The sequence below is a fragment of the Notamacropus eugenii genome, chromosome 4 (assembly GCF_028372415.1).
Source record: "Notamacropus eugenii isolate mMacEug1 chromosome 4, mMacEug1.pri_v2, whole genome shotgun sequence".
Classification (NCBI taxonomy): Eukaryota; Metazoa; Chordata; class Mammalia; order Diprotodontia; family Macropodidae; genus Notamacropus; species Notamacropus eugenii.
In genome coordinates this window covers 193,524,414-193,549,407 of record NC_092875.1, presented here as the reverse complement: position 1 = coordinate 193,549,407, position 24,994 = coordinate 193,524,414, and the positions used below count along the sequence as shown (strand labels likewise).

At 36.5% G+C, this 24,994-nt stretch overlaps 1 protein-coding gene across 2 annotated transcripts in view; it reads right to left on the bottom strand.

The window, feature by feature from the left end:
- E2F3 (E2F transcription factor 3) overlaps positions 1 to 24,994 on the bottom strand; it is a 90,993-nt gene that overhangs the window by 9,289 nt on the left and 56,710 nt on the right. For both annotated transcript variants that reach the window (XM_072603948.1, XM_072603949.1), the window contains exons 2-4: positions 3,959 to 4,070; positions 2,142 to 2,361; positions 592 to 750 (exon numbers count right to left, since the gene is read on the bottom strand). In XM_072603948.1, coding sequence (XP_072460049.1) covers positions 592 to 750; positions 2,142 to 2,361; positions 3,959 to 4,070 — 491 coding nt within the window. The remainder of the gene's footprint in view (positions 1 to 591; positions 751 to 2,141; positions 2,362 to 3,958; positions 4,071 to 24,994) is intronic.

Below are 24,994 nucleotides of genomic sequence, written 5' to 3'. Positions count from 1 at the left end.
TTCATGAGACATGAGTTGGGATTTCTCTCTATGACACTGTTGCCTTTTAAAAGGCAACTCTTGGATCAATGCCTTTCATCTTTAATGGCACGATAGTATATTTTGAATGTCCTAACGGCTACAACACTTAGCAAAGAGGAATATAGAACCTCAACAGTGTCAGGGACCAACCAAAAATCTGTGAAACACATCAAAGTTAAATCTAATGCAAAATTGTCATCAAAATGAATACTGTTGCATTAAGTACTTAATAATAATGTGAGTCTATGCTATATAAAGTCAGTGAAATAGCACATCCCAACTACTTGCAAGTATACAGGTTGTTTCTAATAAGAATTCCTCTGAATTTCTCTTAAAAAAACACAGATGCTATGTCTAAACTATCTCTTCCTGGGATCAAGAAAACAATTTTTGTACATTTTCTTTATTTTCCAAATCAGGTTAAATATTGATCTCTCTCTCTCTCCCTCCTTCCATGAATACCCAGAAGAAACCTTCAGCATAATTCAGAGTCCCTTTAAGTCTGTAGATTGTCTTACTGGAACTGCAGAATGGGAATAAGCCAACCCACTGAGCTGGAGTAAAGGATATTTTTGATTTTCTGAATCTTCTGTTAACAGCTTAAGGTCCAGGGTGCAGCTTTGAATCAACTCATCTAGCTTCTTCTCTTCCTGACTGAGCTCCGTCACTTCCTTTGACAAACCTTGACACTGAGCCAGCATGCCCCCATCATCAGAGAGACTGCAGCCCCTAAAAATTAAAAGAGATTATTTTGTAAAACTATTCATAAAACTTAAGGAGACTGGGGTAGGGGGGAGAGGAGAGACCCTTGGGAGTGGAATACAAGTGGTAATGGTTTGTTTTATAAGCATCCCTGACAAGTAGAGTATAAAGAAAGCTTATACTTTGTAAGCTAAGTTTTAAAAACATTTATACAAATTTTTATATAAATGCAGCCCTACCATTTTCAGTGCAAAATCATAACGGAAGCATGATCATTATTATTTTTTTAGAATATTTTTCCTTCGAAAGAAGGCCTGAATTAAAAGGAAAACAGGACAAAACCATCTGACTTAAATAAACACTCAGAAACAGAAAGCAAGAGATTATTTGGGCAAGAAATAGACCAAAAAAATGCCAATAAAAAACCGGATGGTTCCAACTTTGTTATATTGTACAAAGAGTGGTCTACCAAGAGAATCAGTGAAGCTTTGTCACCAATAATTAACAAGAAAAGAAGGGTGAGGTTAACATACAGAAAAGCTCTAACACTCAATAGGTCTCCTCTCTTTCTGTGTCTCTGTTCCCCTCTCCAGACAAATGGACAAAAATGTTCCACTGCTCCAACTTCTTTCAAGCACTGGAAAGAGGTCCAGCACATCACCTTAGAAATATTATCTTATAAAGCCATCAGGTAATAAACTACAAATCCTTGTGCTTAAAATAATTTAATGCTTTTTTTCTCCTTTCTGTTCAGGTATTCTATCAATAATTCACAAAGGTTACTATCAACTTTTAAGTCATGATGTAGCCTGTCAAATGGGTACATATGTCAAGTGCTGTCATACTTCTCATTTTACAGGTAACAAAACTGAGGGATAAGAATTGATCATTCTGGCCAAAATCACACAGACAATTAAGAAAGGAAAGAACAAAATTAAGCCACAGAGTCACTGAACAGTGACACAGGCTTGGTTAATCTGATGTGTATATGGTTGACACAAGCCATTATTTATTTCCTACGTCTTTTTTAGAAGATCAAAAGGACAAATATGTGTATCCATCTTATGGATCACGCATGCAAGCACACACATGTACAGTCATCTGTCATTCAAAAAGAAATTCTGATTGGTATCTGAGACAGCACTGTTTTTGAAAAAGAATTCCCTACTCTAGGCTAATCAAATAGAAGTTCTTCTATTTTTGATGTTATTCAAATAAAAAGCTCATTTTTTTTAACCTTTAAGATTATCTAGGTTAGGAAACTAAGCAGATGAAGGGTGACAGTGAATCAGGGGAATGGCAGGTATGGAAGCAGAGGGAAAGAAATGGAACATGATATGAATGGGGAAGTTAGGTCTGAAAGAAAAGCTACTGCCATTTAAAAACTATTCCCCACAGTGACAGGGACTGATACTCACATCCACTGTACGTTGTTTTTAGATTTCTTCTTGATAAGGTGGATGCCTTCCAGGACATTGGTGATATCATAAATCCTCCTCTTTTGCACCTTAAGCACTTCAGCTGCCTTGTTCAAATCCAAGACCCCATCTGGGGATTGGCTCAATAGCTGAATGAACTTCTTGGTGAGCAGACCAAGTGACGTATCATACCGTGTTTTTTCTGAGGGAGATTTTGGAGCTTGAAGAAAAACAAAAACCGAACGGGTAGGGGATGGGGGTGAAGGTAAAGAACTGAAGGTTCCTTTGCAATGAAGCAAGCCTTCTTTCCCATTCCAGCACACGAGTTAGCGTTCAAAGCACAATATTTATTTTTTTGCAAGTTACACGTAGTAAAGTTTTGGAATAAAAAAAGATAGGGTAGCAGAAAGTTTCTAAAAGGGATTAAAGTACCTTACATTCAGAGAGAGAGAGAGTGTGTGTGTGTGTGTGTGTGTGTGTGTGTGTGTGTGTGTGTGTGTGTTCACCTCACTATAATATTGCTATGGCTAAGTAGCATGGTAAAAGGTATAACTGTATTCCAAGTAATTCTGTGATTTTTAGTCAATAATTCACTTCCAACACTCAAATTATATTTAATTCTACACTACAGCAAGTTGTATTATAATCAGGCTTTAATGCATTTTTTCACATTTGCCAAGTTTTTAAGCAAGACTTCATGGAGTCATCTAAGGGGCCTCAGAAGCTATCTAGTCTAAACCCCTCATTGTACAGATGGGGAAATTGAAGTTCAGAAGGGTTAAGTGACTTACTCAAGGTCACACAGGGAGTAGGACCAGAGATGGAATCTGAAGTCAAGATTCTCTGACTCCAAATCCAGTGCAATTTCCACTGTACCATAAATTAAATTAGAAAACATTAATCATCTATATGCAAAGTACTGTATTAGAATAATTTACCCATCAAGTCTCCCAGACTTTTTAATAATTTAAGGTCAAAGATTCCATCTTATATTAAATATTACTCGGAAAATTGACTTAGTAAGTCCTCATAAAGATGACAGGATCTTAGATGTAAATATAGCTGGAAGGAAACTTAGTAGTGATATAATCCAATCTTGTTTTATATTTAAGGAAACTGAAGTTGGAGGGAGTCTAAGTGACTCACTTGAGATCACACAGGTAAGTAAGCCTTAGAAGTGAGATCTGAATTCAAGTCCTTATTCACCCAGACAGACCAACTTGGCTTCTACTGTCAAATGATTTCGAGTCCCCTCCCTAGTCTAAACAATTTTTCTTTCTCCCATTTAGGTGACTGTAATGGTGACTATGGGATGAAACTTAGAATCAGAAGGGAACTTAGTCCAATGTCAGCTTACAAAGAAGGAAACTGAGGCTCAGACAACTTAAGGTGACTTTGCCCACAGTCACACAGGTTACTACTGTAACTTTACTGTTCTTAGTTAATTCTAATGCTACCTAGCTATAGAATCAACGTGTGGGGAGCTGCTCATCTTGATCTGGTTAGTCTCAACTCCAATTATATAAAATTAAGTTTGATTGCTTAACAGTGCATATTTTATAATTTAGGTCGAAAATGTAACCATACACTGCAGTAATGATCGACATAACATCCATGCATAGACATATACTCAGCAGGTTTCACTTGGAAAATTGCGGGCACTTTGGGGGTGGGGAGGGGTGGGGAAGAGGACAGAAATAGAAAGATTAAAAAGAATGAAATTTGTGCCAAAATTATTCCAAATTTTGCACTCTCTCAGCCACATGCTATGAAAATTGGGAGTCCTGCACCAAAAATAATAATGAATATTTCCTTACTTTTTGGACTATCTGGACTTCTCACTGCGGCTCTTCCTTTGCCTTTGGGGGTTTTTAGACCATCTGAGAGAAACTGATGACCACTTTCTCCTAGCTCCAGCCTTCGCTTTGCCTATAAGAAAGTACAACCATATCCATCACTGATTAAATCTAAACAAATTGAAGTAATGAATGACAAAGCTCTCCTAGTTCCACAAAAGTGGAAGTGGGGAGTTGGCAGGGGTACAGAGGGAGTGTCAATCATTAAAATTAAGAGAAATTACAGAGATTCAAACTTAGGCTACAAGTGGAGAAACACTGAATAACACTCACTTCCCACCATCAAATAAGAATCCTAACAATAAATTCTTGCTCAATTTAATAATTATTTTTGGAGTGACACTTATGTATCCAGTAAGTACTGTGTTGGATATTGGCTGTGACATAATTTAATTAAAATGTTGACAAACTTCTTCATAGTGACCTGCCAGTAAAAAACACACTCAATTAGATAATCACATAAAGACATCCAGCACTCTTGTTCAGTTGAGTTCTTAAGAGTTCTGTGAACTACCACTGTCTTACGTAAGACAACTGCCCAACATCTAATACTGGATCTGCGTTGGGGAGGACACAGGGCAACAAATAAGAGTAGAAATATCCTGTTCTAACTTCAGATCTTACCAAGACTTTACCATAGCCTATAAAACATGGGGATTTAAAATTTTTTAAATTTAATTCAACAAACCTAAGCACCTATGATCTTAGTATAATATGCTGTATGAGGGACACATATGTCTTGTTTTTTAAAGTTGGTTTTTGTCTTCAGGAAGTTAATCTAATGTAAGGATAAATGAGGTATATAAATGGTTCAAGTGATTTGAGAGATTTAAAGAGCAAAAGGCAACCGTATTGTTGCTTTACTGGGATTGAACAGTACCAGGTGTCATTAACTTAAATCTACAACAGAGTTGTACAGGTTTTCTCCTGTAACCAAGATCAGCACCATTTCTTACTTTTATCATCCCTATTTCAAATATCGGAAAATGGTAGAATTTTGTAGCAAATTTAGAAAGAGAATGAAACACCTCAATTCTTGGCTTAATCACCTAAGCATCTCTATCACCACAAGCCCATTTTTAACAAGTTTTACCTTGTTTCCTGAATATTTTTTTTCCACTGATAATGCTGGGAAGTTCTGAATACTAACATCTGTCAATTTCATCAACAGAAAAGACAAATTTATGTTTACAAAGATTTTGACATACATCTTACAGATAGACAACAAGTTTGAATAGTTGTATGGGGACATTTTTTTCAGTGATGCTTGTTTTTATATTTTTGTTTTCTGGAAACAAGAATTTTCTGTTCACCTATATAAAAAAGCACTTTTTATTGCTTGTATTTTTATCATATAAATATTATAAAATATTTACAAAACCTTGAATATTTACAATATTTTATATTATGTTTACAATCAAATAATTATTTATTAGAATAAATACTTATGCTTTTATACCTTCTGCAAAATTAATGTATCCTTTGTGTGTGTGTGTGTGTGTGTGTGTGTGCACGCGCGTGTGTGTTTGTCCTTCATTGCTGAAGAAGACCATGCCATCAGAGAAATAATGACATGACTTGCACTTGACTTTGTTTTGAGTGAGGGAGGGCTGCATAGGTCACCAGCCTCACTTCTCCTCCAGAGCCATCTGAATCCAGTGACCACATATTCATCAGCATGACTGGAGATAACCCAGGATAAGGCAATTGGGGTTAAGTGAATTGCCCAAGATCACACAGCTAGTGAGTGTCAAGTGTCTGAGGTGAAATTCGAACTCAGGTCCTCCTGACTCCTGCACTAGTGCTCTATCCACTGTACCAGCCAGCTGCCCCTTTGTGTAACAGCATATTAACTGGAAGTGGGATTGGTGGGAAAGAATATATACTACAGAGGCCTTCACCTTTACTATATATATATAGTTCTCTCTTCCTTTTATTCCCTTTTCCTCCCCTTCCCCGCTTCCCCCCAGTAGCGAGGAAGTAGGAAAAAGACTCAAATGAAAGCTTCTTTCCATTTTCTTTTCCCCTACTAGGTTACAAATTTTATTTCTTCAGATACTATGCCTTATTGCATAAAATGTAAATGCTGAATTCGGAACCTATAGTTTCTGTGTACATACACACACATCTATAAATATGGATTCTCTCATTTTTGACTTGGCATAACAACATAATAGTACTTTTAATGCTATGTTCCAATAATGATTCTTATTTACAGATGTTTACAAGGAGTCTGACTTACGTTTTTTCATTTGATCCTTAAAAGCAACTATACATTGTTAGCCCCATTTTGCAAACAAGGAAACTGACACAAGTCCAATGAGTTGTTAATAATTGCTAGAAACTGAATTCAGGTCTTCTGACTTAAAAATTTGGGGGTTTCTTTGTAAAAACAAACTAATCTTAAAGCGCTATTTAAAGGTAGTTATTATAATTATTGTTAATTATTATAATACATCATAGTCCCAAGCTGGTATTTAAAATATAACATTAGGTTAAGCAAGCCCATAATGTCTTGTTGTAGAAATAGATTAAGAAAAATAGAATTAAATGACCTTAGGATCGTCTAGTAGACCGACCTTTCATTTTACACAGAAAGAAAACAGATCCAGAGAAGTGATGTGCCCAGGGTTTGGTTTTTTTTTTAAGTCTTAACATTTTCAGGTTTAAAAACAAACCAATAACACATAAATTCAATGGTGCTTTTATCTAAACTCCTTTCATGTTAACCTTATCTATATTTTAGAGACAGCTGAAATAGGGCAAAAAAAATATGCATAAATCAAATATAGATTCAGCAGTAGCCAAGACCAGAATTAGGTCTTAATCTACCGTATTATATTAACATGCCAGAATCAGAGTTCAGTAAATTGGCGTGTTGGAGCCAAAGAAAAGAATTGTAGAATTTCAACCTCAGAGAGCTGTGCATTTTGGTACGGATCTAAGAAAGAACTATCAGCTTAATACCTGAACAGACAAGCCTGGAAGAGAACCGGGGAATGGGGAATGGAGCAGGTATGAGATGAGAGAAGGGGAAAAACCAAAAACAAGTTTAACAGGTGCCAGCCATGACAGGCAAGGAGGCATCTTCCAGGTGCGTGGGTGAGTATATAGAGACAAAGCTGGAGTAGAGAAAATTATATAGTGGGGGAAAAAGGCATATTCACAGGTAGGTAGGAAAAATGAACTCAGACACAATCAAACACTTTAGCAGAAGGAGGGAAATTCTTGTTTTTTACCTAACAAGAACAGTGTGGCTTTCTGATAAGCTGATCCTACTTAAGTGGAGACTAGGAAAGGTGAAAGGACAGTCTAAAGGAGGCAAAATAAGGAGGGTATAGGTGAGACTTAATTTGAAAGCAAAGGAAGCAGAATGAATGGGGAATATTTCTATTTCTTTTTAAAATTGTGAGCTTACTTCTAGATGTCAAAAATGTACATTTCAACATAAGAAAAACTAAAGAGGAAGATTATATATAAATGAAGAAAGGAGTATGAGAGCTAAACACCCACAGTGTAACTCTTTACCTCTCTTATTCTGGGTATGTGGACATCTATTCATTCTTTGGGCTGACCGACCAGATCACTCTGAACTATGATGGAGGCAGGGTTAAGTGGGGCAGTGGATAGAGCACTGGGCCTGAAGTCAAGGAAACTTGAGTTCAAATCCAGTCTCAAACACTTACTAGCTGTGTGACCCTGGGCAAGTCATTTCACCCTGTTTGCATCATTTCCTAATCTATAAAATGAGCCAGAGAAGGAAATGGCAAACCACTCCAGTCTCTTTACCAAGAGAAGTCCAAAAGGGGTCATGAAGAGTCAGATACAACTGAAAAAAATGATTAAAACATGCCTCTGACAACTGTGTTTCCTTATACTTGAATTTTATCTGTTTTTAATAAGTTCTTTCTCTGCCCCTTCAAACTATCTATCACACTGTTCATGTATAAAGGAAGCATCATCCTATATAATTTACAAAGTGATAAAACTTTGGTATTTTTTTTTCTAAACTTTTCTCAATTAACAAGTTTTTATTATCTCTCCTTCCCACCTCCATACACTTCCTTGCAACAAATATGGATAGTAAAACAAAACAAATCCTGCATTCTCCACATCTCAAAGTGTGACTTATCCTGCACTCTATATCCATGACTTTCTGTATTGGTTGGGGGTAGCATGCTTTACCATCCGTCCTTTGGAACTACAGCTAGTTATTCTGTTGTCTGGAGTTCTTAAAGAGTCTTTCAAAGCTGATTGTCTTTACAATATTGGTGTTACTATTTAACTGTTCTTAGTTTTACTTTACATCAGTTCACACAAGTCTTCTTTCATCATTCTATACAGTAGTGCAATACTATTCCATATATTGTATTTTGTTCAACTGTTTCCCAATGGATAGACACCTCCATAGTTTCAAATGTTTTCCTTAGTTATTAGTAATTTGGAGTATTTTTATGTGGTTGTTACCATGAATTTCTTTTTTTGAAAACAGCCTCTTCATATCTGTTGACCACTTATCAAGTGGAGAATAAGCCTTATAATATGTATGCCAAAGTACATTTTCTGTCCTTTTTGTAATCAAACTGCTAATAGCCTATCTAAAACCAGTTTGTTCAGTTTTGAATAAACTAAAGTTCTTTTTCTGCCCCTTCCATACATCAAGTTCTTCATCTATGAAAGAAGCAGTACCTTACATATTTTATCACTTGATTTAATTCCTTTAATAACACAAAGTTATTTCTTCTGTCTTGATAAGCACCAAACTTCTCTGTATGAAATAATAGCAATTTAAAGTACATACATATGAAATTGAACTTTTGTAATACAGTGTTTTCCTCCTGCTACCTGTAAAGCTTGTTTAAAAATATTTGTGTGTGTACGTACATATATATACATATACATATATATCATTCAAATTTTAAAAGGCAGTTCCAACACGACCCTGTTTTTCTCTTTCTGAACTTCCTTCTGCTTCTTTATTTTAAAAATATTTCATTGCCAATTTTCTCTTCTGCGTCTTCATTAAAAAACAAAAATTGACATTATACTTAGAACACTCTCATTTGTCTCCTACCAAAAAAAAAACTTATAAGTATAATAATGAAAAATAACTTCACACATTGGTTAAATAGGATTATTTCTCAATGTCCTGGTAGCCACTTATGTCTGGGAGAGAGACATATCAAGGTGAGAAGCCTTGTTGGAAACCAAACTTATCAAAGAATAGAATGAAACAGGTAAGCTAAGCTGGTAAATAAAATTCTTGATTAACAAAATGCAATAACTAAGAAAAAGAAACATTATATGCCTGCTGAGCTGGGAATAAGGAAATAACTAAGAGTTATTAAAAATTAAAATTCCAGTTCTACTTCTTACATTTGTTCTGTTACTGCTATGTCTGTCTTTTAATGCAAGAGAATTATGTAGTTCTACTTTCTTTTAAAATCTCTTAACATTTTCTGTTACATTTTTGTACTGTAGTAAAGTCGATCAGTTTAAATATTATCTTATCATTTAAGAATACCCTACACTGATGAAATCACCAGTTCAAGGTTATTTCAAATCAATGTCTCATGTCACATCCTTAAGCTATACATGATGTTAGTTTCTGGGGAAAGAGCACAATGGATTAATCCAATAGATTTCTTAATTTCAAGAATATAAATAAATATCAAAAATAAAAACAAAAATTAGACACCAGCCTTAATGCCTCAAGTTAATCTATCTCAAAGTTTGTCTTTTCCTTATATAGAAATATTTTGAAAGTAATCAAGCCCTAAGAACAAATTTTTATCATGAATACTGATTTTAGAGTCAATCCAAGAAAAATCACCTTCTTAATTGAAGACACCCAAGAATTTTTTGGGGGGGATTTGAAGATAGCATGTTCCTAATTCTTTTATTAAAATTGGGGGTACATTTTATCCAGTCGCAAAAGGCTTCTTCTGTTGATATATGCTAAACAAGTAACATTTTTTTCCTCTTTCAGAAAATATCTTATGATCCTTCTTTAGCTAGTAAACCTGATTTTGGGAAATCTCAGGGCAACCTCTTTGGATATGACTCCTTTGGTTCCATGAAGGAGGGTGTCCATCCATGTCAGTACAGCTCAGGCCCTGGGATAGTTTGTGGTGCTGGTACTTTAAATTCTCATCAGTCCAGTGACAAGGGGCAGCAGGCAGGGTAGTTGGCCCTAGTGGACACAGTTCCACAAACACCCCATTGTGCAGGAGCTCTTACTAATGAAATCCAGAAGAGTGCTTTTTGAAGATTTTTTTTATGAACCTAGGAGTTATTTGAAGAGCTTCCTCTTAAGTACTGAAATGTTAATTTTAAAAATACAAATTATTTTTGTAATGGTTTGTACCCTGGTTGTAAAGTCGACATCTGTTACTCATGTGTTTTTTTCAGGATCATCCTATAATCTTTCACAAATGCCCTGAAGGCTTATGATCAAGAAGAATGATGTTTTCCTTCTTCTTTTCCATTTCCTTCTTAGCAACAAGCTCCATTACAAAAATCATAAGGCAGGAGATGTGGTGATAAAGATGGAATATGCACCAACAACCACAGTTAATTTTGGTCCTTATAAAAACATCTTTATTTTGTTCCCTTTCTCAGCTCAAGGGTCACTAGGGATGAAGCCTTTCTCCAAAGTATCTGAGCCCAACTTTATAGCACAATATTTCTGACTAAGTAATAAAAGCAACAAAACCACATATTCCACTAAGAAAGAGCAGGGGTGGGAAACCTGTGGCCTAGAGGTCACATGTGGTCCTCAAGTGAGGTCCTCTGACTGAATCCAAACTTCACAGAATAAATGCCCTAAATAAAAGGCATTTTTCTGTAAAATTTGAACTCAGTCAAAAGGCTGAACTCAGGGACCTACGAGTCCACATGGGGCCTTGAGGAATCAGGTTACCCACCCCTGCACTAAGGGAAAAGAGATATTTCTTTATAAGTTCTTTAACTGAAAAGCTGAATCGATAAGGTTAAGGTTGAAGAATCAATAGTATAAGGCAATATAATTTTTTTTTTTGAAAATACAGAAAGCTGCTATAGGTGATGGTGTGATTATTTTCAAATTTGCCTGATTTTCATGATTTCACCTTTTTTGCCACTCCCCTATAAATATGTTGTACAGTTAATTACTATGAAGAAATTAATGTCTTAAACTGATATAAATTAGATGCAAAATGGTATATAGTTACATTTTACACACATAACAAAGCAGATCACAGGTATACTGTGGCTAATAACTGATTTTGGCCCTCCTGAAAGTTTTAACCATTGAATTTTATAATTTAAAGTAAAATTGAACTTAAAAACTGTTAGATATTGTTCCTCACAGTCTCCACGGGGAATTTGTGAACTACACAGAAACACCAAAGGTTTCTTAATATGCTATATTCAAAACCAGAGGTAGGCAACCCATAGTACATTTTGTTTGGCATCCTTAGGAGACATCTTGAGAGGTAATTAACAGCATCAGATCGATTGGACCCAAGGGTCTGAATGGGTCATCTTCAGTGCTGCCAATGCTGTTGCTGGGAAATTTGTTTCCCAGAGATGGTTAACATCTTCAGGAATTAAAAGGAGAAGCAATCATTATGCCTGTTAAAGGAGCATCGTTAAAGTTGCCAAGAAGGGGACACAGTTTGAAAATTTGAGATATTTGGTTTTTAACTTTGAGATATTTTGTCCTGATTTCTTGTCCCATTCAGACATGTCTGTTTCTCTTGATGTCATGTCCAGCTACTTTAGACTCAGTGTTCCATTACCACAGAAACTGTCTCTTAACTCCAGTCCTCCTGCTCCATCCCCTCAAAAAAAAACCCAACCAAACAAAAAATCCAAACCCTTGAAATTTCACTCTTAGTAGGTATTGAAAAAACAAAACAACTCATTTTCCTTGTCTAGCTGATTACCTCTCCCATGTGAATATATTTGCATTAATTAGATAGGCAAAGATTTCTGAGTATTCTACAAATAGCTATGGGTTAGGGAAGGAAGGGGGGCCTACATGAAGAAAAATGAACAATGTTGAGGAAAAATGGAAACAGGAAGCTGGCTGGCCATTTCTTGCTGATTCCCTTCTCCCCTAGCCCACCTTCACACAAGCAAGAAATCATGCACTTAGTTTAAAAAACAAAACCAACATAGCCATAAATGGCTACCACAGAAAAAGGTTAGCGGACATGTAAAAATTCAAGCTGACACCTTTGCCAAACCCTGAATTTAAACACATTTTTTTCCTTCCCCCCCTGCCAAAAATCTTCCACTTGTTGGTAAGATTAAGGCATTCATTTCTGCAGTTAGAAGCCAAGATGAGGGGAATGATTTCAAAAATCTGATGCACTGATTATAACAGAGATGGGTGGAAGATCAAGAGATGCTCTTTTCTTGTTTTTGGTACGGTATTCTTTTTTGGATCGGAGGTGTGATTTCATTTATGTAAGGAACTCTAGGTGAGAAAACTATGAATGCAAATCAGAACCTACCTTGCAACTTAATATAAGCAGGTTGCCTTCGAAGGCATTGATTCAAGGGGATCTATCAAAGGCAGCACTTGAACTGAGATTTTGAATGTGAGGCCAGCTCTTTGTCCACGCTATTTAAGCTGGGTTTTAAATTCATTTTCCATGCATACTGCTGTCATGCTGAACATGGTGACTGAAGTACACTTATTCCAAAACCCCCTTGGATTCTATATATACTGTGTTTTTGCAGGTAACATTTACTCTGTATTCATTTTGATCATGGTTCACCTCTAAGATGTTCAGTTTATTAGATATTTTTTGGAGCAGGTACAACTTTCTTTGGGAGTTCCAGGATGGCATTTATAAAGAAGATACATTCATCTGTGAAAAGCAAATGTATAAGGTGTTGATCATCAATGACAATCCCTTTTTTTTCATTTTCCCATCACGGACCTGGAACAATACCTCCTAGATAGCCATCGAGAGTTTAGGGCAGACGGTATTCTGAACAAACTCCTTGTGAATGTTGATTTGGCAGAGTTCCACAACAGCTAGATGTCAGTTTTGCATCTGGTGTTTATCTCCTCAATGATGTCAACAGAGGCTGGATTCACTTCATTATGATGTGGTATGTTCAATGCTGACAGTGTTTCTGAGTAGAAACATTTTAATCGTTTATAAAAACAGAGCATGTGAGGGCTTGAGATGCTCTTTACTTTTTTCTTAAAGTTGTTTGTGTTGATGGATGTGATCTAACATTGAAAAACTGGTACCTGTTTATGGCAAGTGGAAGAACCTAGATTCTTCCCCATACCCCAAAATGAACAATTTTTAAGCAGAATGTAGATGTTGGCTCATACTGCCAAGATTTTCCAGAGTGCTTTCTTATGGAAATGGGACCATCTGACATTTTTAAATCTTAGGTATTCTGAATACTAAGAGGTAACTTGTGAACTTTTCTCTACATAAACACCTAAATTCAATGAATGAATCTTTACCCAGGAAGACAGGTTCAGAGGAGATGACATCATTCTTAGAGAACTAAACTCAAAGGTAGACATTGCTTTTTGGGGGCTGTCTTTGAATCCCCTTGGTCTGACAAATCAGAGGTGCTTGAATTGAAAATGCTTCTTGATGGATTTTCCTTTTTCCACTACTTCAACCCATGCAAAATATAATCAACTTGTCTTGTTTGATGTAAGAATGAATGAAGCAGAGAGAATAAGAGTTCTATGTTTTTGGGGGAAGGAGAAGAGGCAGCAAAATATTGGTGGTTCATGGTATACTAACTTTTCTACTTTAGTGGAAGACCTTTCTAGTCAATAGTCAAACATTTATTAAAGGCCTGCTAAGTGTTAAGTACTAGGTCTGCTAAGTGTTAAGAAAGAGAGTCATCCCTGCCCTCAAGGATCTTACAATTTAATGAAGGAACACAATACACAAAGAAAGCTGAAAAAGATGGGGAGAAGGGAGAGAAAATGTATCAGGTATGAGGGGGTGTAAGGATGGATCTAGTAGAGCCCAGCTGAAGGAGTACTGCTCCTTCAAAATGAGCCCTTTTTAAGACTCTTTGGGAGTTCTTTACTCCAACATTCCAATCAGAGGGCCAGAGGATCCCAAACTGGGGTTAGTACCCAAAACTACTTTCTTAAAACTTTGTTTCTTCTCAGCATAAACTTTCAAGATGGCATTTTCTGAATTGCTGGTCGTCTGACTGGGCATATACTGACTTTCTGCCGTATCAACTTAAGTTCTTTCCTTAAAACGCTTTCTTCTCTCCTCCCTGTCTCCTCCTGCCATCTTTTGCTTTATTATCAGAGAGAGTACTGTCTCAAGTAGGCAAAGTTCTCATTTCACAGTATATCAGCCACTGCTTCTAGGATCAGATTTAGAACTTGAAGGAGGGATTTCAAAGGTCATCTAATCCAACCCTGTCATTTTACAGACAAGACAATGAGGGCTTTGTTATAGTTTTAGTCACTTCTTAGGGGCAGCTAGGTGGTATGGTGGATAGAGCACCAGTGCAGGAGTCAGAAGGACCTGAGTTCTAATCTCACCTCAGACATATGACGCTCACTGGCTGTGTGACCTTGGGCAAGTCACTTAACCCCAACTGCCTCATCCTGGTCATCTCCAGTCATCCTGATGAATATTTGGTCATTGGATTCAGATGGCTCTGGAGGAGAAGTGAGGCTGGTGACCTGCACAGCCCTCCCTCACTCAAAAACAAAGTCAAGTGCAAGTCATGTCATCATTTCTCTGATGGCCTGGTCTTCGGCATGAAGGACAAACACACACACACAGAGTCACTTCTTAAGAAACTTGATCAATAAAACGAACTCTAAGTAAACATGGTACCAACTCCTGGGGTCTGTTATTCTCTCAAATATTTATTTTATTTTAGCCATCAGTAGTGAGGCACATAGGGGCACTAACTCTCCATGATACACTGAATCAATCCACCAACATTTATCAAGCCTATGTAGTGCCAGGCAATGTGCCAAGCCAGGAGATACAAAGAGACAAAAGACAGTCCCAGACCTCAAGGAGCTCACAATCAAATGGATGAAAAGAGTTGTCAAGACAATCTTAGCTCTTAAGGGGCTTACAATTTAATGAACCACAGAGTATGTATTTATTTAGCTGAGTTGGTGACCACCTGGCTATTCCACTCTTCTTCTTGATTAGGTTATGGAAAAGAAAAGACTGAAAAATCCTTGATGGAGTAAGACACAAATGACTGGAATATAGTTCTAGAAGAATATATCATTAAAAAATAGGATTAGTAAAAAGTGTGTGGGAGTTCAGGGAACAGATCACAAACCTGCCATCCAGGCATTACCTGGATACCTGTTGAGCTCCCTCACTGCCAAAAGCAGAAGAGCTAATGCTTTCTTTGCTTGATTTAATGATTATCCTTCAAACAGAACAAGGGGAAAATCTACTCTGGATTTTATTCTCAACATATGATTCTGGTCATTGAGATTGAAATGATGGGAACGTAGGGAGAAGTGGTCAGCCCATTCTAGAATTCATGATAGAGAAAAGGAAAATCAGAAATGGTCCACTTGACATCTGTTCTAGATTTCTGAGGACAGCGATTTCAAGAGAAAGAGTAACTAGAGTGGTAGTGAGTAGAAAGGGCAGCTAGGATACCATGAACTAAAATTCTATGGCAAGAATTAAAGTTAAAAGGAAGCAGGAAGCTCAAGAATAAAATTTTGTGGAAGTAAATGGAAATAATTCCAGCAAGAAGGAAAACGGGAAATTGTCTAGAAAGAGTGATGTGGGTATAAAGAAAACTCAAGAAAACTTAAGATTTAAAAAACAAAACAAAACAAAACAGAGGATGAAAGGACAGGAAGTAGGAACAATGTAAAAGCATGACATGGTTTGTAAGAACAGTTTCAGAAATGCTAAACTTCACAATGAATTGGGGCTAGTAAAGGAAGCTGGGGGTAATGAAAGATTTTCTTATCCCTATATTGATTAAGGGGACAACTGAGGAACGGATTAGGGCTGATGCTTAGGTGTATGGCAACTTGACAAATGATAACACAGAAATTACAGTTGCTGGACCACTATTTAGTTTCTAATTTCTCTGCTGAGGAAAATTACCTTGGAATTGGAGAGAGTAGAACGTAAGAAGGCCAATAAGAAATTTATCACACCCAAGACAATAGAGAAATAGTAATGGAGCATCTAACTGCTCTTGAGTTTAAATCACCTGACCCAGATAAACAAAATCCTGGGTATTTAAAGGAACTGGCAGATGTAAAGGATGGAACTATTAGAGGAAACAAGCTATCAAACAGACACCAGTAACTATTGGCTTACAATGCTTTTATTTCAATCTTTATAAAAGCCTTGAAAATGATTTACAAATATGTTGACAGGATTAACAAAAAAAAAGAAGCAAGAAGGAGGTAGCTTTCACAGACAATATTCCACAGCAGATCTCAGTATTACTATCAAAGAGCTGACTGAAGAGAGTGAAGAATTCATGATTTCCACTTTATTTGTTGTTGTTCGGTCCTGTCTGACTCTTTGTGACCCCATTTGGGATTTTCTTGGCAAAGACAGTGGGATAGTTTGCCATTTCCTTCTCCAGTTCATTTTACTGTGGAGGAAACTGAGGCAAATAGAGTGAAATGACTTGGCCAGGGGCATAGTTACAAAGTATCTGAGGCCAGATTTGAACTCAGGAAGATGAGTCTTCCAGATTCCAAGCCTAGAACCCTATCCATTATACTGCCCAGCAGTTATTTGTTGAATACCAAAATGTATTTGATTGTTGAGCAAAATGCTGCTTTAACATCTCTCCTTAAAACAAGTTACTTCATGCATATGTTAAGATCACAAGAGGTCTACTGATTGGTGTGGGATGATTTTATTTAAATCTTCTAAGTAATAAATGAATCATGAAACAGGAGGATCTGCCCTTTCCTAAAGGTATATGCAAATATCATAAGTATTTCCAGCGGAGTCCTAATATTCTTTGTAGATAGTGAGATCTGCAAGCTTCTCCTTTTTGCAGATTACAATGTACTTACTGTAACAATCCCCTAAAACTACTCTAAATTGAGATTCCTAACTACTCAAAAGATCTCTGACTCACCATCTACACAAGGCATAATGAGATGGATACGAATTCTTGTGCTCCAGACTATCATATGCAATTGAATGGAAAATTCGTTCTTGATGAAGCCTTCTCTGATCTCCCCACAATGTCTTTTGTATATGTCCTAGAGACCCTCATGTGTACAGGTTGTCTCCCCATTTAGAATACGAACTCAAGGCCAGGGTGCCTAGCAGAGTGCCTGACACACAGCAAGCACTTAATAAATACCTGTGGACTGACAAGTCATTGTTGAGCAACTGTGAGTGATCTTTAAAAGATTGTGGAAAATGCAAGAGTTACTGTAGATCAGAAATGAGTTATTAGCCTTGATTTACAAGATAAATGGAATGCTTATGGAAGTCAAGACAACAGTCTTCAAACTATAGGCCAGTGACCTTAACTTGGATTTCCAGCAAAATTCTAAGGCATACTGAAAGGATGTTATAGTGAATATCTAGAAAAATGGAAGCAGTGATTATAAAGGATTAGCCCTCCCCATCCCCACCTCCCCTGCCAACACCACCATGGCTTCATTAAGAACACATCCTAATTTGACAGTTTCACTAGACTGATACAGCAGGGTGATCCCAATGTAGTTTACCTGAGAAAAGCATGACAAATTCTCTCAAGTTCGTTTGGTGGAAAATATAGACCAGATATTAGGCTAGTTATAATACAACTAGGTATATCCTAGTTGTTGAATGGTTGGCTCAAAAGTAGTTATTGTTATTTCAATGTTAACCAGTCAGTTGATATTCAGTGGAATGCCCTTTATAATTGATGCTTAAACATGGATTTAACATTTTTATTGGTAACTGATAATAAAAATGTAGCCATCAAATTTACAGACAATACAAATCTGGGAGGGATAGGAAATGTATCAGATGACAAGAGTCAAGAATGGGCTGAATCTAGACAGATGACATTTAATAGATAAATTTAAAGTCATGTGGAAAGAGCCAGATCTAAGCAATCGATATCCCTGCTTCAAGAGTACTGAGAATGATTTCTTTATAGCTCATACCTGCTACCAAATCTAGGCAATAGAAAGATGAAACTATTCTTTATGAAGCCCTATAAAATTTAAACCCCTCATCCTTCAAAATGCTTCTCTTCTTGTGGTATTTCACTAGAAATATCAGTGGAGGTCAGGTAAGTTCCTAAAACTGAATTGCACTCTCCTGGGATTAGTCTATCTGCATATCACAGGGAATTAAAAACAACATTTTTAGCTGATGGGTATTATTAATATTATCTGTACAATTAATTAGCACAGGAACAAATTAGAAACATGAAACTTCAAAACTAGCAAACATCACCTTTATACAAAAGCTGTATATGGAGAAGAAATTTAGGGCTCTATCAACTTATCAAATCCAAAACAACAGAGAGTTGCAAATACTTTTTGAAACCTATGAGCCAAGAATGTTTCAGTTGCTTTCCTTCTCATATTGACTCACCCTGCTTAATGTTCCCCATATTTTCTCTTTTCATTCTCTTTTGTACTTCTCTGTCTATGTACATCCAGTAAGAGCAAGGAGAAAGATGCGAATCAACTACCTGGGTTATTTCCTAGCTCTTATAAAACTATTTCTTGTCTTCCTCATTTGATGAGACCAATGAAAGGGTTCAACTAAGTGATTTCTAAAGTTTTCCAAATATAATTTACCAATCGATTACTTCCATTAAGACAGTAAAAAAAAACCCAGAAACCCAAAAAAATGATCTTTGTTCCTTCTCTTCCTCCACTGTTGGACCAGACGCTCTTTGATAAAAGTGGGATATGGAAGGGAAACCAGAGAGATCAAAGGTCACTATTTTTTTTAAAATTAGGCTGCAATTGACTGAATATGGACAAGACAAATACAATCCAAACACTGACTAGACACAAGTACACTGAAAGTTCTTTGGACTTATTCTCTGGAAAAACTAGGATATTAAATTCCTTTAGTTTGCTGAACAATCTTCTCTCACCTAGGCGTGTCGTGAATAGAGAGGTAGGCCCAGAATAACTGTAAAACGGAGGTTATAAAAGCACTTACTTCACAGGTAGGTGAAGATCAAATGAGATCTTATTTGCAAAGTCCTTAGCACAGTACCTAGTGTATATAGAAGATGCTTTACAAATGCGTATTCATTCCCCCCAACTTTTCAGTTTGTTTAGCTGTGTCCAACTCTTGGTGTTCCCATGGACTTGTCTATGGGCTAGCTGGTAAGCATCTGAGGCCAGATGTGAACAGAGATGTTTGACTTACTATATATTCTGCTAATTAATTAACTAATATTTAATATTAATTAAAATATCAAATCAAATATTAATAAAGTATATTTATTCATATTCTTATTTCTTGGTATATATTATTGATATATAATATATCATAATAATATAAATAAAAATATAGTTAAATATTAACACTTAATATTTAACTAATAAACTAATATTTAGATGGCATTTTTAAGTGACTTCACCATGTTCAGATGGCTTTTTGTGTGATATAATTACAGAATTTAAGTTATATGGAACCTCAGAGACCATCAAGCCTAGGACCCATGAAGAAGACACTAAAGGCATCCAGGATAAGAACTGATAAATAGATGTATAGAATGATTTTACACACACACACACACACACACACACACACACACACACACACACACACACACACACACTTGTGTCTAATGTAGTCAATTCTATAGGGGAGGGGGGAAGAGGAAAGGGAAGGAAGGAAAAACGGAAAAATTTACATGATAATTTTATTACATATTTAAGAGGAACAACAAATTGTACACAAGAGATTTGCACTTTCATATGTAATGATCTTTTTTTTAAAAAAATTATACTGTTATGGAAATGCTTTATTCCATAAATTAAAGATAAAATATAAAATTTTTTAAAAGTCTAGTACCTAAACAAAAATTTCCTCTACAATATTCCTAACAAGTGGACATGCAGTTGGAAATATTGTAGAGGTAGTTCACTCTACTTTTGGAGCATTTTAAATGTTAGAAAATGTTTTCCTTACACCAGACTTAAAAGTGCATCTCTACAATTCCCCCCACTTATTGCTCCTAGGGCAAAGTTGGACAATGCCGATCCCTCTTTCACATCACAGCCTTTCTGAAGACAGACATCATATCACTAGGGCTATGCAGAGTATGTCTTCCATAGGATGGCTCTTCAAATGCTGAAGATAGCTATCATGTGCCACCAACCCTTTCTTCTTAGTCTTCTCTGGGCCAGGAAAATCATCTCTAGTTCTTTCAAACAATCCTGAAAAGACATCTTCTCCTGTCCATTCAACATCCTCCTCACATTCTTTTCAGTGGTCTGCAACTTATCAATAAGGTCATTGCTAAAGCATGATACCCAGATCATACTCAGGATGTGGCATGACCAGGCCACAAGAACACTAGAACAATGACCTTCCTCACTGCCTCTTCTGATTCAGTTTAGGAAAGTGACAGGATATCCAAACAGGCAACTATGTACGCATGTAACACTTGGTTGCCAGATAGACACAACTAAAAAGTTACCTCTAATGCTATAGGAGGAGAAAATACTGACCAAGCATGTCCAACCAAATGATGATACTTAAAAAACCACAAGGGCCCCACAGGTAAGCCAGACCTAAAGAGAGAGAGTGGGACTAGCCTTAACTCAACTACTATTATTACTCTCTGAGCTTTTCATTCAGATTCCTAAGGGCTTGGTTGCAGAACTGCCAGGAGTTTTTAAGAGGTATGAGAGCATCTCTTTGAGTCTCCACCCTGTTACTGCACCATTTAAGACCAAACAGCACCCTTGTCAAAGCATCCAAGGACGTACACCCTTGCCTCAGGGATTGGTGGCAGAGAATGCTTACTTTATTTTCCATAAATTGTATTGTGTCTTGGGGAAGAACACGAGTTAAACACAACCTATGACTAGGTAAATGTTTTGTACTTAAACAAACTTTGCATTCCTTTTTAACTGAATGTGAAAAGGGAGCATTATCACTTTCAAATCACAGAATTTTTCTGCAAGGGACCAACAACTATTTTGGTGAAAAAAGGTACTGTTTATTCCAAAACCTAAAGGATGGACCAAAGTTCTAGGACCTCTTAAAAAGACAACAGAAGACTGCAGGTCAAATCTCCCAGATAAGAGTTTAAATCCATCTGCCAAAAGCACTGAACCAGAGACAAGTGGGAAAGTCCATTATTGACTGAATCACTAAGGCATATGGATTCATTAACATCTTACCATCAGGAAGCCAACCAAAACACCAAAAATTAATAAAAACTTGTAGGGAGGGAAAAAGCAACTACAGTACACCACATTCCTCAAATGACTAAAAACACACTAAAAAAAGAGGCTGGGAGTTTTAATTATGTTGTTATTTGGTATAGTAAATCATACAGTCATTGTGTGTGTGTGTGTGTGTATGTGTGTGTGTGTGTGTGTTTATCTTACATTCTGGTATTCCCAGCTATGTAGGCATGTTGGGGAGAGGGCATGTGTTGGGCTAATCCTTTTTACATGACAACAAATGCACATACCATAAGGGTTCACATTGAATTTAGGGAAATATCAGCGTTTCTGGGAATTCTAGTTGTAGAAGAAGCCTTAGGATACATGCATCTATCAAGGCTAGCAGATTGAAGATGGTCCAAGAGCCGCACCAGCCCACTGTTCTGATTTCAAATTGTTACAGGCAGAAAGGAAAGAGATGAGAAGAAAACAATGATGTCCTTGTGGTGGCAAGACAAGTTTTCAATGGTGCAACACTTCCTAGCAGTTTCCAAAAACCAGTTTTGCTGGTTCTTTATTGTACGACACTAACCTGTAGAAATTCTGAACAAAGATTGGCTACTGGTGAGATATCTTCATGACTTCTGGAAGTATATGGAATAACTCTCTAGAATTACAAATACCCAACAGAAGAAATGTGTTTTCTATCTACTCTTTTAAAAAATGTTTTTTCACTTGTCCACATTAGTTGGAGAGGGACTAAGGAACCAAACAGAAATCATTCACAACCAGTCATGGCTTCCAAGGAGGCAGGATATGCCCATGTGGATTGGTGGAGTCAGCTTGTATGGCATCTCATAGAAGCATACTAAATTCAGAGCTGGAAGAGACCTTAGAAAGTACCAAGTCCAACTCCTTCATTTTATAGATGAGAAAACTGAGGCACAGAGAGGTTAAATGACTTGTTCAGGATTACACAGCTAGTAAGTGTCTGAAGTGCAGTAGGAACCCAAGTTTTCCTGATTCCAAATCCAGTGACTTAACTTGATAACTTAATTTAACTTAATAACTTAATACCATGCAACCTCGTTTCTAAAAAAGAGGCCTTTTGAACTTAAATGCAAACAGGATACTTTTACCATGCTGTAAGTTTCAAGACTGAGATATGAGAAACAAAATACCTTGGAGAGTCACCAGTCTATAGAAGAATGCTTTAGAATTTGAAAATGATGAACAATATGCATACATGAATGTAATGAAATATTACTACACTATAGAAATGAGGTAGACAGATCCAGTGAAACATGGGAAGACTTATAAAAACTGATGCAGAATGAAGCAAGTGGAGCCAAAGGAATAATATACGCAATTCCTACAACAATGTAAATAAAGATAAATTTCTAAGATGATAAAGCTCATGTCAAATAAGATAGATGTTAGCACTACACTATCAAAGAAAAAGCCAGTTCCCTTATGGACCAGCAAACTATAAAAGTGAAAAGGAACTTACTAAGAATCTTCATCAAGTTGTTAGATTTTAGGATCACAGATTTAAAGCTGAAAAGGATCTTTGTGTTCATCTATTTCAACATTTTCATTTTACAGATGAGGAATCAGGCTCTGAATAGTGAAATAATTTACTCAAGGTCACACAAGGGGTGAAAACCAGGGTCAGGAATCAAATACAGGTCTTCTGCCTCCAAATCTGGTGCTGCATTTGAAGTTTAGACATTAATGTTTGGGCAAATGTAATTTGTTGGGAGGAGGTAGGATCGTTTTGGAAGTAGCTCTTCTATCAAAACAATATACAGCCAGAAATCATTAAAACAAAATTTGCTAATGGCAAAACCCAGAGGATAATAAAGTCAACAAACTAATTTCATCTATTAGAGAACAGATTAGCCTTAGAGAAAAAAAAAGGCTATGAGTCATGTACAAACTGGGAAGTACCCCAGGAATTCTTTCTAAGTCCAAATTGGCTCTGATCAGTGTTCTTTTCCTTTACAAGGGGAAAGCAGTCACTTTTTAATTTATAAAATGTTTCCTTCACATTGGTTAACTAAAATAAAAATTACAGTGCTATATAAAGTATGAGGAACTATTTAAAGTATGCATATGTCAAGTGATAATTAAAGATCAAAGTTGCTGACTTTCAGAAGGTCAAATTGTATTAGATAGGATTGCAAAATCTCCTTTGCATGTAAGAAACTTTGTGGGGATGCAATGTTTTCTAAACCAGATTAAAAACTTCTATTCTGAGCTAGTATAGAAAAGGTTCCAGGTAATGGATGTGAATATGTATGTATATGTTTAAATGAATGCATGCATGTATATACTACATGTTGTGTTCCAGGTATAGTATGTATATATGTGTGTATAATAGCATACTGTACATAATGTATATTCACACACACATATACATACATGTATACATATACATGCATCATACTTGGAAAACCCCACAAAGTTCCTTACATACAAAGTAGTTTTTGCAATCCTAACACAATACATATCATATCTCACATATATAGAAACAAAGCAATAAATATTCAATAACAAAGGTGGTAGGTGGGTGATTGTTGGTGTTTAACTACAAGTATCACACCTCTTTAAGAAGTAACTTCTTTAATAACTAGAGTTATTAAAAGTCTGCTAATTTTAAAGTAATATAACATGGCATCCCATAGCCTTTCCACACCAAGGTAGCAACTCTGTAAATATATAATTAAATATCTGAGAATGATATCAGCAACCCATAAGTGGTCCTTCCATCTATAATGAGTGAAAATAGCAAATCATAATAACTACAAAATTATAGGGACTCTAAAAAAAATAAGTATTCATATCTCACCCTAGTAGAAAGCTGGAACAAGTCCCTATTCTTAAGGACTAGGATATTATGAAAAGTACATTGGATGGAATCAGGAGATCTACATTACAGACTAGCAATCAGTCCTCCTTGATAAACTGCAACATGAGGGAATAGCATTAGACAAGGAAAGGTATAGCGGAAAGAGCCCTGGAATTAGTTCCTATATCAGCCAAGTAACAATCTGAGTGAACTCAGGTAAGTCTCTTCATACCTGGACAGCAGGTCTTCCCCTCCCTCTCATGCAATACTCCTTAATCTTAGTGTCTTTCCTCTGAGACTACCCCCAATTTATCATTTCTAGAGGTTATTTGTACATAGTTGTTGGCACACTTTCTTTCTCAATAAAACTATATCCTCCATGAGGGCAAGAATTATCTTTTGCCTTTCTTTGTATGCCCAGAGCTTAACACAGTGCCTGGCATAATACACGCTTACCGACTGACTACAAAACAAGTAGCTAGAACTAACAGATGATCACTATGGTCTCATCCAACTCAATACTCCCTTATATTCCTAGTCAGTAAAAGTTTTTCTACTTTAGGGATTACAAAGTCATAGAAACATTTAAAGTGTAACAATAGATCATGACTGAGGAGGGTCCCTTGGCCTAGACCTGGGATGGGGAACCTGAGGCCTTGAGGCCACATGTGGCCTGTGGCCTTTTGACTGAATCCCAGTTTTATAGAACAAATCCTTTCATTAAGTGAATTTATTCTGTGAAGTTTGGATTCAGTCCAAGGGCCACACTTGAAGACCCAGAGGGCCACATGTGGCCTTGAGGTTGAAGATTCCC